The 17,049-nt window shown below is 36.6% G+C and overlaps 1 protein-coding gene across 1 annotated transcript; it reads left to right on the forward strand.

Moving 5' to 3' along the window:
* The first annotated feature begins 5,372 nt into the window (after nucleotides 1–5,372).
* On the forward strand, nucleotides 5,373–5,942 carry LOC109430763 (uncharacterized). The gene is made up of 2 exons (XM_019706839.3): nucleotides 5,373–5,532; nucleotides 5,605–5,942. Exons 1-2 carry the CDS (start codon nucleotides 5,524–5,526, stop codon nucleotides 5,902–5,904), a joined length of 309 nt encoding a protein of 102 aa, XP_019562384.3. The 5' UTR covers nucleotides 5,373–5,523; the 3' UTR covers nucleotides 5,905–5,942.
* The last annotated feature ends 11,107 nt before the right edge of the window (nucleotides 5,943–17,049 follow it).

Genomic DNA, 17,049 nt, shown 5'->3' on the forward strand with positions numbered 1-17,049 from the left:
GAAAAAAAACAATCTAAAAAATTTTTCTCAGCGTTTTTTCACATGTCATATGTAGGCGAGTTACAGTAAAAAATTAAGCTCAATCGGAACATTGATTACGGAGAATGAAATGTGTGAAGCGACTTTGCTTAAAAAAAGAACAAAAATCGAATTTCCGCTCTACTGTATTTTTTTCCTTCGCGTTTTTGAACTCAGGGCATGATTCTACACGAAAAATGATCATCAGCTTACCGAGCTCAAAAATGCTGTAAACTAGTGTTATTAGATGAGCCCAAGTAGGATTTCCTGGAAAAATACCAAAAGAAACTCTTTTAAGATCTTCAGATGAAATCTTAGAAAAACTTTCAAAGGAACCCGAGCGAAAAAAATCTTGGGCAACCTCTAAAAGAACTCTTGGAGGAATATCAGAAAGAATTTCTGGAGGGATTTCAAATAACCATATAAGAATTTCCTTAAAAAAATCTGAATAAACAGAGGAACTCCTGTAGGAATTTCAGGAGGAAAATCTTGGTGAATCTTAAAGCAACTATTAGATGAATTTCAAGAAGATGTCTTGGTTAAATCCTAAAATAAATTCCTTAATTAATTCTAATACCTGATGGAATTCCTAAAAAAAATCCCCAATGAAGCTCTAGAAGAAATTTAAAAAGGGACCTCTGAGTTAATCCGAGAATTTACTTTTGAAGAAATCGCAAAAGATCCAAAATATAACTAAGCGAAATAGTAAAAGATAACCTAGAAAAAATCCAGAAAGAACTTCTTGGGGAATCCTTAGTTCTAGAGAAGTTCCAAGTGATCGCATAGAAAAATTCCTCGAGATTTTATGAAAGCATCTCAGAAAAAAAAAACTTCCATAGAATTCTGTGAAGGCATATTTGTAGGAATATCAGAAGATACTCGTAGAGGAATGTCTTTTGGAAGGAAGGAAATATATGCTTCTTTGTTAAGACGAAGTTGAAATGACGCTCCGAGAGATTTATCTTTCCTGGAAGTATGTCATTTTTGAAAACATCGATTCGGGTACTGGAACTGCGTCATATGCGTCACTCTTTGTCTCAACGATAATAAAACAGATATATTTATATTAGTTTTGTTCCCGAAGGGAAACCAAATTTTCCGAAGCAGCAACGCTTAACACTGAAATTTATTTTTAATTCAATTAAATCCATTCCAAGCCTTATTGTTAATCTAAATCTACTTACAAGTAGCGGTTTTCTTGCCCACTAAATATTTTCAACTTTTCCGGTTGTAAACTTGTGTTGGTTTTAGGTTCCGCTACCCTAGACTACTTGTCGTTCACGAATGCTTGGCTATCAACATAAATGTTACCTGTTATTAGACGACGGTTCTCCATTTCTCTTCACAAATCTACTTACGGATATCGTTTAGGACAAATGCTGTTGCTTTCCTTTCCGTTTGCAGGTATCTACCTAGGTTGATCTTCACAGCCACTAGAGAATATCCGATAAGTATTTTACATTGGTTGTGTACCCTAATAACACCTTTCTTCCTTTCTGTTTTTACCTACAGAATCGTATAAACTATCTCGAGAGGAATCTTAATTTTCACGCTCAATATCACTGCACTTGTAAATTACTCGACCTCAAATTGTGGTGGAAATTTGGAAGTCAATTATCACTAAATCACAACTATTTTTTTTCCAATAACGAATAGCAACTTTTCCCCTCTTCAATAGCTGTTTTGGGGTTTGCTATTTTGTTTTGCCTATCTACAATACCACTATTGTGCACGAATTTGTGCGAGCTGCCATCCTCATTCATTTATGCTAGACTAGACAGGTTCAATATTAGACCTGCTCAATTATTTAATTGAACTTACTTCGGCGTTGCAACAAGTTTCTTAGATTCAGATTCCCAAAAATGTGGTCACAAATGTGGATTTTTTAAAAATGTAATAAAAATCTGTAATCGTCGTCAGGTAAAAACTTTAATGTGATTTGTATTATTTATATGTTCTGAAATAGTGCCATGTAAAAAAAATACGTTTCATAGAAAACTGCACAATTTTACTTATTTAAATGTTGCAAAATATTTTGCCAAAAAAAATTATACCGTACCGTGTAGACAAAAACGCAACATCCCGGGTAAAGGTGAAATACTAACGATCAAAACATCGCAGTGACTTATATACCCAACAAGGAATAAAAAAAAAACGATCAAAACATGATATTGGTTTGATTGATATAAGAGATAAAAGATCTGAAAATAATATCTAAAAAATGTTCCTGGAACATCTGAATAAGATCAAAATATAATATTTCAAGATCAAATGAATAACTCGCTGCTATTGGTTAGATCTTACAAGATCTAAATATGATAACGACATGAATGCACCTCTGGTGTAAAGTGTCGAAAATGAACAAACAAACAACAAACATCTAAATATGATCTGATGATGATGCTCCAGTAGTAAATTTTAGATATTATTGTTAGATCTTTTATCTCTTATATCAATGAATCCAATATCACGTTTTGAACTCAATATCAAAATATGCTATCATTGAGCTTTTATCCTCTACCCGAGATACCTGTATAAATGAAACGTTTATACAAGGCGTCGACCTTCAAAACCAAATTGCAACATTCTCAGCAATTGAAAGACGATCCTATGATAATCTACTATACCGCGCTGATCAACTTCCCCTCAGATTACGGTATGAGAATGTGACCACCCCCATGTCCCCCAAATTTACTGAAACATCACATTAATGCGCTTATTGCTTTGAATCACATGGTAATCGTTTGACTCATTCGTCAATAATGTATTCGGCAATATGTAATTAATTGAATAGGTAACGGGACCGACGTGAAATGGGATAATTCTTGAAGATTACGCAAAATAATTAAGCAAGCAATGTCTTTTTTACTTGTGAACAATTTGAAACCAAGTCTAACATAAAAAACATGTAATAAGTCATGAATGTCCTTTTCAAAAACAAAATGGCACCGTTTGATTCCATCCTTTTTGTTATCAACTTTTCAGTTTAACAAAAATTAAAAAAACAAAAAAGAACGAAACAAACAGCGCTTCAATAATTTGTTTTGAGCCAGATGAAATTGGGGGGACCCTACTGAACAGATGGAACTGTCTCTCTATGTTTTGTTATTTTGTTTTTGTCAACGAAAATAAGTTCCAGGCCCCAGATATTAAAAAGTCTGCACCTTTATCGTAATATTCATCTTTCCCGTGGTTCTCCAATCCTCCGCACAGAACAAGACATTTTTGCGCACCGTCGATCCATAAAATTTACGACCAGCTTTCCGCCGGCTTGTGACGTCAATGCAAGGAACTAAATACGCATCCAGATCCCGATCCCAACTACAACGATGGTGCGCAATTATCAAACTGCCAACTGCTACTACAATAACAAAAACGAAAATTCGATTTGAAAAACCAAATATTTTCAAAACCGGAAAACAGAAGTAACAATATTTTGGCAAACCTGTTCCCCACCGCTCGCGTGAGAAAGAAATGGCCTCACTTGGGAATCCAGAGCGCAGAGAGTACACGACCTCACTCCGGCAACGACAACGACGACGACAATGAAAACGCGGGGTTCCTCATGTGGGAATGGCACATTTTCCTTGGCTTTACATCTTGCAGATTGCTTTTGGTTTGATATTGCTCAGCTAATACTAGCTATAAAAAAAATCGCTATCTCAAAATGCATGTTTTAAAAATAACGATTGAAATATTTTTTTTGTTGGAACTTTCCCAGTTAAGAAGCAGCGGGACCAAAACATTCATTTAATGTTAATTCAATTCAATAAGTCGACATTCTATCCATAATTTATTAAAACGATGTAAAACGTTAAATCTGAGTAAATAAGTAAATATAGGAAATAGGGGTCACAAACTGACAATATGAATTGATTTATTCAATTTGGCATGGTACACAAATTACGTAACGCTAAAATCGGCGATTTCAGACACCCCCTCCCCTCCCCCCTTGTAACGCTTTTTGTATGAAAACCAAAACTATTTTGTATGGCTCGTAACGCTAAGCCAGACTCCCCCCCTCCCCCTATAGCGTTACGTAATTTGTGTACGATCTGGTTCTGATTTTCTCATCAGAAAATCCAATGGAATCATAGATATAGTAAAACCGTTAGAAGTAGGTAAATGTATAATTGTTTTTTTTAGTTTACCAATCATTAATTAGATATCTACGAAATTGGTTAGAAATCTTTTTGAAATTTTAATTATTTCAAATGTTCTCCTTAGTTTAATACTAACATTTCCAGGATCTTAGACATTAAGTTTTATTTATCTTTTTAATTTTATTTTATTTTTTATTTTTATTTTATTTTTTTTTTTGTTGCGTAGAAACAGCTATCTCAGTCTTAATTTACTGACGATTTGTTTATTACACCCGACGTTTCGGCCATGGGTTTTGGCCTTTTTCAAGGGAAAAATTGTCTATCGTCATTTTCTTTGTTACAAGGACGCCAGACAATTTTTCCCTTGAAAATGGCCAAAACCCATGGCCGAAACGTCGGGTACAACTTAATAAATCGTCAGTATATTAGGACTGAGATAGCCGTTTCTATGCAATAACATCCAGTTCCAGTGGAAAAATCCCAAATCGATTTATTTATCTATTTATTTATTTCAGTGCAATTATTAAGGCGAAACTGGATCCATTTCCTCACTTTTTGGTTTTTGATTTTTAATAAAATAATGAAGCAATATTTTCAAAATCGGTTTTCGTACACATGTAGAATATGGATCAAGGTATCTTTTGAATTTTTCCCTGGTGGAAATTGTTTTTCGTTTTTGTAGCAACCATTTTTAAACAAAATTTCACAAAAAATGGTTTCTGCAAAAACGAGAAACAATTTCCACCAGGGAAAAATTCAGGAGATACCTTGATCCATACTCTACATGTGTACGAAAACCGATTTTGAAAATATTGCTTCGTTATTTTATAAAAAAATCAAAAACCAAAAAACTGAGGAAATGCTTCCAGTTTCGCCTTAAGACTGAAATCCTTTTATCACTACACCTCGAGGATTCTCTATTTTATACATCAAAATCATGTTCTGGAGGGTTCCTATCATCTATGACTGATTTTCGTCGATAAGTTTCATGATTCTTTAAAAATTTAAACTCACTTCATAATCCTGCATTACATCAATACCAATATATTAAAAGCTCCGTCAAACCATCCTCCTGAAAACCTCTGCTCTAATGATTGGCACACTCGCGCGTGCGGTCATTTAATTTCCTTCCCTTATGTAGATAGGTATGACTGTCTCTCTTCTGTGCGTTCCGAGAGGATACGATCCCGATGGGACAAAATGCAGTTTCGAGTTCTTTCGCACGTCCACCATTAGCGGTGGGATGTAATATTGGCTGATTGTGGATTCTGGATCGCCGGGGGACGGGGGTATAAATACCAACCGGCGCTCGATCATCCACTACAGTCACTTGCCTTCTAAAGTCGAAAACAGCATCACAGTGTCAATTCTCAAAGCACGAAAGACTTTGAAAACCTTCAAAATGTTCAAGGTAATTAGCACGATTAATCAAATTACGCACAAATCGAATGGAGATTGATAAAATTAAACTCGTCTTCCACAGCTGATCGTCGCCGTATTTGCTCTGGTAGCAATCACCAGTGCTTTCCCATCGGACCTAGAACAACCCGTCCAAGTGAATAAGGAAGCCGCTCCTGTTCCTGTCCAAGCAGATGGAGTACCACTACCTGGTCCAGTTGCTGTTGCTGCCGATGGTAACAAGGAAAGTTTAGAAAACGCTGAAACCTTCGGCTATGGATACTACGGCTACTATCCTCGCTACTACTATGGCGGTTACTATCCACGGTACTACGGATACGGCGGATATGGATACGGATATGGATACCCTCGGTACTACTGGTAAAACAAATTAGGCAGACTTAAATAAATACTTAAACTAAACGTTTGACTGTTTGAATAATATGAAGATATCATCTAGTTTATCAATGGTTTCATATTCTCTCTAAAAATCACCTATTCATTATCGAATAAACTGGTTGGCTTCATCATAAACATATTTCGAATACAACAGCTGAAACTCAAGATCAAAAGAAAGATCTAAAACTGATCAGCGATTCAATTCTTGCTGGCGCCAGGACAACTTTTCTGTAAGTGAGAGTTGACAATAAATACCGGCTTTTTTTTTTCATAGATCGTCGTGCCAAACTAATATAGGGGGATTAGGGGCATAATGGACACCCCTGTTTTTGCCGAAACCGTTGACTTTTATGGTAAATTATTAATGCATAAGTGTAAAGGAACAAGTAATTATTCTATTTTGCAAAAGTTCCATTTATATTCCTCCAAAATAACCAAAATATCATTGAAATTGAAATATGTTTTTCAATTGGTGAAATTCTTATAATTTTGAAAGAGCAGCAAATAAGGAATTACGAGTGTTTAAGAGTGTCCACCATAAAAACAAGTAAATTCTTACCTTATCTACATATATATATATATATATATATATATATATATATATATATATATATATATGTAGATAAGGTAAGAATTTACTTGTATGCAGATTTAACAATGGATGAAATATTTTATTTTTGATCAGAATTTACTCAAAACGGCAATTTTAATGTTGTAGTCGATTCGGGGCGAAATGAACACTGGCAATTACGAATGGATGTAAGAGAGTTTGGAAAAAATCAATCTGATTATTTTAGTCTAAAGTTTATTTAAATAACTTAGATGCCCTAAGTAAACTCGTCTAAGATAAAGTATTAAACCTATGGTATTGATCTCCGTAGGCAAATTATTTAACTGGTCGATGTTATCAAAGATACAGCATAAAATACGCAGGGGTGCCCATTATGCCCCGATGGGTGTCCATTTCGCCCCGTACCTTTCCTGCCAGCCCTTAAAAACACACGGTTTCAAATTCATTATTTCTCCACAATAAAGACATTTTACATGCTGTAAATGATTGAAATACGTAGGAAACAAGTTAAAGTTGTAAGTCAACTGATAATGTTAAGTTTTTCTCTGTTATATAGGCCTAACGTACTGATTTGCTTAGGGGTCCATTATGCCCCTAACCCCCCTACTGCCTTCCTTCAAACTGTCAACTACTTTATTAGCACCGGTTAACAATATAAATAGAAGCAATATTGCTCCTAGTATGGAATTCGATGTTAAAAGTAGAATGCATGATTTCAAATGATCAAATGATTCTTTTTTTTTTGTATTTTCGTTCGACCAAGTTCGTCGCTTGTTTATCGTCGAAGTCACTGAACCACAACATCTTGTAATCCTAATGCATACCTGCATATGTGGAGGCCAGCAATCACATAATGGGAGCATCCATTAAGTACGTCACGCTAAAATTGGGAATTTTCAACCCCCCCCCCCTCCCCCCTTCATACAGGTTTTTCCTATACTTAATACATTGCTTGTCACACTTTCACAAAACCCCCCTCCCCCATAGACCGTGACGTACTTAATGGATGGCCCATAAAGACATTTTAAACTTTTAAAATGTCTTCTTCTTTATGGTTCTACGTCCCCACTGGGACTTGGCCTGCCTCGAAGGGCGTTTTTTGCCTGCCATTGCATGAATTTGTATATTGTGAGGCAAGTACAATGATACACTATGCCCAGGGAGTCGAGAAAATTTTCCAGACTGGAACGGGAATCGAACCCGCCGTTTCCGGATTGGCGATCCATAGCCTTAACCACTAGGCTAACTGGAGGAGACTTTTAAAATGTATTGAACCATTAGAATAAAAATCTAACGCCCTTTTTAAAAAATAGTTTCCGATTACAGTAAACTTTCGTAGGGTAAATCGCCAATTGTTGCACGGCTAAAAATTTGCCATTGTTGCACACCCTATAAGAAAAACATGGAGTGTACAACAATAGGCGAGTTTTTAGCCGTGCAACAATTGGCAAATTACCCTACTATAAGTTCCACGAGAAGAACCAGCCAAGGGCTGAAAGTCTCGTTAATAAAGACAATAATAATAATACTATAAGTTTTTGGTATAGAGGAACTTACGTATTTTCGGCAGTTTTTTTCTTTTCGTCATGGGACGTTTCTGAAAACTGTTGAACTCAGAGTTGGTCTCTAATCCTTCCCGACTAAAAGGGAAAAACCATAATTATTACAGGTTGCGTTATTTTGTTACAATGATTTTTGTAACAACGGTTGTTATAAAACATGTACCGTTAGTAGTTAAAATAACAAAAATTGTAACAAAACTCGTACTACTTAAAACAAACATATAACAAGTTAAAACAGAATCATAACAAAATAGTATCAAATTTTGTTAAACTTGCAAAATCATAACAAAGTTATAACAAGTTTTGTTATATATTTCAGAACAAATATGTTTCAAGTTTTGTTATAAATCTCTTGGCTCTAGTGAACAAAATAACAAAAATTATCAATATTTTTCAACACAAAAAAAATCATGAACTCTGAAACAATTTTGTTACAAAAATATAACAAATAATGCAATAAACGTGTTACGAAATTTTGTTAGAAGGCAATTATATTATAATGCATAATATAACAAACGTTGTTGTATATATGTTGAGTAAATGAAACAAGTTTTGTTCTAATTGTGTCACAGAAATAAATTTGTTATGGATATTCACATGGAAAAATCCTTATAACTTAACTATCAACAAGAAAGATCTTTACGACTGTACCCAACTAACATTTTCAGCGCTATAAGCTTCAGTCATTTGCTTTCTGTTGTGTAATCATCGAGTAAAAGCAGTCAACGCTGAATAAAAGGAAAGCTAGTCAAATATAAATCATAAGCTAATACACGACTGCAAAACAAGCACCTTACAGCTACCAAACTCGGTTTTCAGAAATTCATTGCTTGTCACTGGGGCTGCCTTTACTCCACCCTATTCCAACTCCGGGAGATTTCCCGGAAGATGTGAAAACTTGAACACATCGAATAGGAGTCCCCACTAACAAAACAGCTGCTACTATACAGTACAATTCGTTATACTGACAAATCCCCAAACCAGCAGCGCTTTAAAGGCCGTTTTGCGATTTCATTACGGCTAGAAGCTGTAATAGAGAAACTGTTGGTTTACCAACACGGCTTGTCGGATGTAAACATTATTGTCAAAACAAACTAAGCGGGATATATAGCTACTACACAAATTCTTTACAGCTATCCATCTCTGTGCTGTGAAATCATTTGGGTTGCTTTTATTGCACTTTAATTCAATGCCGGAAGATTTGCCGGAAGATGTGCAAATCGAGTAAGAGTCCCAGCCACAACAACAGCTGCTTTTATACAGTACGTTTTGTAATGTTGCCAAAACACAAAACAGCAGCGCTTCGTAGCCGTTTGAAGAACACTCTTTCAGCTAGAAGCTGTGAAGAAGAATCTGTTGGCACAACCACACAGCTTGTTCAATGTAAACATTATTGCGTTTGACGTTTCACAAGCTTTTACAGCAAGATGAAGTTGGGTAAGGTTTCTTGTGGCACAATTATGAAGTCTTGTCTGGAGTAAAACAAAACGGGCTATTTTCTATGTTATTTATATATAGCAGTGTGGCAGCGAAGACATCATCGGGACCAGTGGATACGGAGATCGGGAGTTCGATTCCAAGTAGCGGCAAATACTTTAATTATTCAATTTAAAAAATGATAATTCCAGTTCCACATGTATTGCATCACGGTATCCATAACCTAATTATATTTAATCGTTTAATTTGGTGATGCCGTAAAACTATTATTTAACAACTGCGAAAAGGCTGAAAAAGCGCCTCCTCAAGATCTTATTCAGTTAGTGGTTACATAGGAGCCGAGAAAAGAGCTATGACTAGGTGGCATAGAAGCTGATTAAGTTCGCCAGATTCATTGGCATAGGGCTTGCATAGAAGCTTCCGTCAATATTTACAACGCAGTAACTCAGCATCAAGCCGTATTAAGGACGCTTTGTTGACGTTTACATTCACAATAAATGTTAGTTGGGGTAGCTCTCAGCAATTTTAGGGGTTTTCGGCCTTTTCAGTCGGTAAAATCAGCGAAAACTATTTTACCTCTACATCCGACGGTTTCGGTTGCTTTATTCAACCTTTTTCAAGGACTAGAGGTCTGTTCCGTTGTTAATCCTTGAAAAAGGTTGAATAAAGCAACCGAAACCGTCGGATGTAGAGGTAAAATAGTTTTCGCTGATTTTACCGACTGAAAAGGCCGAAAACCCCTAAAATTAACTATCAACTATTGTTTTTTCTAACAACAGTACCCAGGTAACCAACAAGCAGTTGAAAGGGCATTAATTCGGCACCATATGCGCCTTTACAGCAGGTCAAAAAATGCTAACCTGCGTATATGCGTCATTAGTTCTAATGCAGGTTTTGGCCCGATATACGGCTTATTAAATGCTTATCCCTCCTATCCTCCAGATTGTCAAAAATAGAAACAAAATATTTCCCCTGCCCATTTGACGGCTTCCCTTTCTCTTCTTTTTTCTCACTCTCCTGCTGTGGAACTTTTGTATTTATATTTACAACTCAAATTCCATCTGACACTAAAGGGACTCCCGACTCAAATTGCACCACGAATAATAGTTTATAACTTCTGATGGCGTGCATCAAAATGGCTAATTTTTCAACCAGCTACAGTTTATTAAGTGTAGATGATGCCATTAAAATTTCATTCGGTTTAGTAATGACGTAGATATTTCCGATGCGAGAAATTCAGATTTTTGGAATCTTGTACAAACAATGAATAAAAATAACAAATATTTTACATATATGTAACGCTTGAGTCAGAAATACTTAACCGATTACAATTTTTTTTTCTGTAGGTGGCGTATGTATATAAACATTTTGTATTAAAATTTCATTCGATTTGATCAAACGGATTAAAAATTTGTAGACGTATATGTAGCCAAAAATCACAACATGCAAAACTGTTTTACTGTATTGTGACATTCAAAGTTTTCTAACTTTGAAAGTGTTAAGCCAAAACGGCTCAAAATTTGTTTGAAAACATGTTATTATATTAGGTTGACAATATCAAATTTTATTGAGAATTGCATCAGTATTGACAGTTTTATAGTTGAAATAGTGCAAACGGACCTTCAAATTGTTAAGAAGTGCCTAAAATTCCCTCTGAAACGGTTTGAGTTTTGAATTTTATAAAAATAAGTACTTAACCGGTTTCAAAGGAAATTACACGTTACACCACTTAAAACTTATTGTGTTTAAAACTTATAGTCAAATTTTCAGACGTTTTGACACACTAACAGTAAAGTTTTAGCCTGAACAATTTTCAGAATGAGTGTACAAGACTCCAAAAAACTAATATTCTCGCGTCGGAGATATCTCCGTCAATACTTATCCGATTTCGATAAAATTTGTATGGGATCATCTACAAATAATATACTGTTGCTGGTAGAAAAATTAGCCATTTTGATGCATGCAGTCAAAAGTTATACACTATTTTCCGTGGTGCAATTAGAGTCGGGACACCCTCTAGTATGTTTTAAAAAATACTTACTCTATACTGAGGCTTAGGGCACATCCTGAACTACTGTTACTGTTTTTTTGCTACTTTTGGCCAAATTGGGATTCGATCCCTCGATCCTCGGGTTGACGATGATGCTGAACCGCGCTACAGGGTAAGCTATAGATGATCAGATAAAGCGCGTTGGAATTGTGATCTAGTTAAGGCATAAGTATTACACCGGCAGTTGCATCGTTATGCTATGAGCTCGGCAGGTGCTAATTATAAAATCGATCATAGAAAACCAACCATGGTTTTTTTTTCCAATGCATGTTTCCCATTGATTTCATTCGTTGTTACATATGATTGACTGGACATGCGAATGACTTCTGCAGCCGTTGCTCGTAAATTAGAAAGTGGAAATGTGTTGTGGTTTTAGAATCACTTATCTCTCTTAGCAGTTTCATGGCGGCAATAAAGTAGCAGAAGATGTCTGTTGACCACAATATACCATGCATTTGAAATGCTACGAAAATGCTATCAGATTTTAAGTAGCAATCGAATTGGTAATATAGGGCAGTTTAGCAGTCGTACTGCTATGATATGGCAGTAAGCAGGGTGATTGCAGATATAAAACAGAAATATGGCTTATTCAAATGCTTATTGGTTACCTGGGTTGTCATAATTTTGTTATGATCTCGTTATATGCTTCTGACGAAGAGTCACCCTATTTTTTTTATATATATCTGTATTAACGAGATTTTTAACCCTAGGCTAGTTCATCTTGGGACCCACGCTTTACTTCCCTTCCGAAGGAAGAACTCACATTTTGCGAGTTTGTCGGGAGTGGGATTCGATCCCAGGTCTTCGGCGTGATAGTCAAGTGTTCTAACCATCACACCAGGACCGCTCCACAGTCACCCTATTTTTAGAGGTTAGCTGGGAATAACACAAAGTCTTATATGATGTTGAATAAGATGCTAAAGTGGAGGCCATATGCGTACATGCTTCCATTTAGCCGTGTGTAAAGTGTGTGCCTCCACTTTTGCATCCTATTCAACATCATTTGCGATCGTGTGTTTAAATGTTTTAAGAGGATTTGCCCTATTGATTTCACGATAGTTTTTTACAAACTTTGTTACCGAACGGTAACGTTGCTTTGCAATTTTGGTGGGCCTCGTAGAACAGAATTTTGTTCAGCTAGATAGCAACAACGGTTATAAATTGTCGAACTAATTGATGACTACGGTGAGTGATTGATCGACTACGAGATTGCGTTTCAAACATGCGAGAGTCGGTGCAGTTTGTGTGAGCCCCCGTGGGTTCCAGAGGGGTTTCAAGGTGTTGTATAAAAAAATGCGGAACTCTACAAATGCATCGTGCCTCACGATGGACGCCAATTTACCAAATATACATTGGAACCCTATAAATGCGCAACGCCCCACGCTTGGACACTTATGTATGAGAAACAAAATGGAATATTGCAAATGCATAAAACACAAACATTCAACACATAACATAAATTGTGTCCAGTTACCCATATGAATGACGAGGTTTTCATAATTGTTGTTGGTATGCTTCGGGCAACAACACACGACCGTTTGTCGTTTCACGTCCGTGTTAGAGGAAGGCTTGTGTGTTTTGCACTGGATCGTTGGCCTGAGCATTACAATTGCACATAATTTCAGGGACAGATATACAAACCATAGTGTAAATTTTAAAATAAACTGACAAAATGTATAAAACAAATTACAAATGTAACAGTCCTACAAAGTATTTTAAGGCATTTTCGGAGCTTCACCCAAGTAACTACAGTGCTGAAGCCTTATTAAGTGCAGATATACGGTGTATTTAAAGCAATCATTACTTTGCATGAGCACTTAAAGTTGATTTAAAGTGGAAATGGCAATTATGCGACTGATTCAAGATCATACCAGTATAATAGTAATTTGATTCTATAATTGCCCATTTCAAATTAAAAGCAACCTTAAGTTTGCATGTAAAGTAATGATTGCTCTAGAAACACCCTATAGCACATGGATTTCCAACCGGTGGTCCTATTTTGTGCAAATTATACCGAAAATCCCTCCCACAGTAGATTTCTGGCTACGTCACTGTATCCAACAGAAAATCGGTTTCGTTCATTTATTTCATATTTTTTTCTATTTTTTTTATTGGGCTCCAGATGTTTTGACAATTCTCAAAGGGCGTCGCCATCTGAAAAAGGTTGGGAATTCCTGCTACATCAGCATGCAATAAGGCTTCAACACCGTGGTTACTTGAGCAGAGAGCTGCAACCTAATTCAAGATCAACAATTGAAAAGGCCGCATCAACATTTTGTAAACAAACATGTTTCTGTCGACTTAGGGCCTTTTGAACTCCACCCACACATCTCACCACCACTAACAGAAAGCGCAAACATTAAGCTTTCTGTTAGTGGTGGTGAGATGTGTGGGTGACGTTCAGAAGGCCCTAAATCGACAGAAACGTGTTTGTTTACGCAACGTTGATGCGCCCTTTTCAATTGTTGGCCTTGAATTTCAGAGTGGTTAGAGAGGAGTTGCAAATGAGTTTCAAGGCGTTTTTGTCGGCTCCTAGAGGTAACAAAGGGCTACAGGAGGCTTCAAGTTGTTCCTCGGGTTTTCAAGGGGGAGGGGAGATTCCCAAGGGTTTCAAGAGGGTTTTAAGGAAGGTTGCTAGCGGTTTAAAATAATATTTATAAAAATATCAGGATGTTCTAAAGCATAGGTTCCCAAACTTTTAGGTGCGCGACCCCCTTTTGCCATCAGACATACTTTTCGCAACCCACCGGTGCAATTTGGGAAACTATGTTCTAGAGTGCTATCAAGGTGTTCAAATGTGTTTCAGGAAAGTTTCCGGGAGTTCCTGGCGATTTTAAGAAAGTTTTGGGGGTCTCAAGCCGTTTCAAGGCATTTCAGAGGCTTCAATAGAACCTTTTCAGGGTATCGCAATAAGGGTTGCAATACGTTTCAAGAGATTCAGGGCGGTTTTGGGGGGCATCAGGTGAAAATTGATAAAACGACGCCCAGCAAGCGTCGAAACGTTGGGATAACAACAAACGTAGTTAATTTAGTCTTTATTAAATTAACCGTAACCAAAAAACAAGAAACTTATTTGAAATATAGCGGAAGTTCACCAGTTGCTCTTGTAGGTTCTATGACACATACTCAAGGGATATTTTGGAGATCCTAAACAGTCATTGAACTCACCACAAGATTGAACATAGTTGCATGATGCTTGGTAATCTTCTAGATTACAAGTGGTAGTCGAAATACGCGTATCTGTCAAAGGATAAGGAACATAGGGCGGAATTAAAAGGTACGAAACTAATTACACTCATTGGAATAAAAATAGTGACAAAATATCCGTATTGAAATCTATACCAACTTAAGTTGTAGCTACATACTTTTGATAGTTTTAAAAGTAGATTTTCCCTTTTGACAGAGTTCTAGAAAAGGGTTTTTGAACTCAGTTTTGCAATTAATTCGATAATATCCGCTTCCCTTGAAATGAAGACAAGATAGAGATCGAAAGAAGTAATATTTTTACATAATTGGAGCATATTTTAAAGAATAGAAACGGGATACATCAATTAATTCCATATCTTATTACAGCAGACTGAATTTTTATTTCGGCCACGTGTATCCCACAATACCAGATATGAATATTTTACCAAAACTACCTTCATTCGGTTCGCACAAAACCGCTAGATTCTGGCTTATTTTTTTGGGTTTATATGCGAAAACAGAAGGCAAAACTATAATCAGCGAAAGAACAAAAGGAAAGGAAATGGAGATTGATCTTGGCGCTTAATTATGTCAGACGTGAAGGAAATCATAAATATCTCTAAATTTAGACTCCCAACCATCATTTAAAATTATACGAGTGTGGAATCTATCGAAGTAAGAGCAGGCCAAAACGAATTAAAAAGTAATCCGAAAGGCTGACGCAAACTCGGACCAAATCAGAAACCGTTGTTGTTGGCCGATCACACGCTGGCTGTGGCTGACACGTGATTACCGAAAGCTACTACTCCTCAACTGACACCGATAATGATGCATGACGCTTCTTCATACTTTGGTGCCCTGATGGGGATGATCACAAGACTAATGACGATTCCTTGCATGTGGCGTGGGTTGGGTACCAGCAAGGAACGGAATCTTCGGAATCCTGTGACGTAAACATACCGAATAATGACGAATTAACCGCAGTACCCGCCGCGGCGATCTCCTAAATTAAAGGTATAAAAGCAGATGCTACCGCACTAAGTGCAACAGTTGAACCACGATTCAGTTTCAAATTCGACTTGGAAGGAGTTAAACTTACAACAATGATTAAAGTAAAATGCTTTAACTTACAAGTTTTCGAAAGATAAATTTTCTATTAATCTATTTTAGATTTTCTACATCCTTGTTTTGCTGGCCGCTGTATCAGCGATTCCCATTGATGGTAATTCGCCGAGCGCTTATGGTGGTGATGTTGAAACATTCAAAAAGACAGCCATTATCACAAGAGATAAGAAAGATGTTAATGAAGCCGTAACCGCAGAAGAACCGCTACCATCAGAGGCCAAGGAAGATGACATGGAGAAAGCAGAGACATTTGGTTATGGATACCGCAGAATTGTTCACGTGTATCCGTCTTACGGATATTATTATCCTCGCTATTATTATGGATACAGAGGATATTATTCTTACCCATACTGGTGGTAAATGAGTCATAAGTAAAACTTGCGCGAAATTCATCAAAGGAAAATATACCAGTTCTCTCCATAAAAAGGTGTAAAAACCAGAATTCAATAAATGAACAAGAGACTTCAAACCGTTTTTGTCAATTTATTTGTTTATTGCAAGTATTGTGGCTTGATTTTCAGGGCGTGAAGTGGAATTAGGTCGGAAGGGTCTCTGGAATGACCATGCTGAGGGTGGCGGGTTCAATTCCCGGTCGGTCCAGGATCTTTTTGTAAAGAAAATTTCCTTGACTTCTTCGGGCATAGAGTATTTTCGTGCCTGCCACACGATATACACATGCAAAATGGTCATTGGCAGAGGAAGCTCTCAGTTAATAACTGTGAAAGTGCTCATAGAACACTAAGCTGAGAAGCAGGCTTTGTTCCAGTGAGAACGTTACGCCAAGAAGAGGAGAGGAGGAGGAGGAGGAGGGTCTCTGGAATGTCCCGTAACGTGGGTAGGTCACCAAAGAATGGTGCGTTGCGGACTAAGATCTACCACTACGTCAAATTTTGATCTTGTAACATGTTTTACTGCTCAATCAATTTAGAAGCCAATCAATTATAATCATACCCAGGCCCGACCAGAGGAGAATATCAAATTAATAATTACGAAATCACAAAACCTGTTTTTATATCTCGTTTTGTTATTATTTATTTTTCAAGGCATAGCTTTTCCATAACAAATTTTGTTGGACAATCTCATTTTGTTATAATCTAGCTAATGATATACATTCACTCAATTGCATTCCAATAACATGTTTTGTTAAAGTACAAGTTTTGTTATTGTTATACTATTGATCAACTTATCAACAATAACACA

This window comes from Aedes albopictus, chromosome 2, assembly GCF_035046485.1.
Source record: "Aedes albopictus strain Foshan chromosome 2, AalbF5, whole genome shotgun sequence".
NCBI classification, from domain to species: domain Eukaryota; kingdom Metazoa; phylum Arthropoda; class Insecta; order Diptera; family Culicidae; genus Aedes; species Aedes albopictus.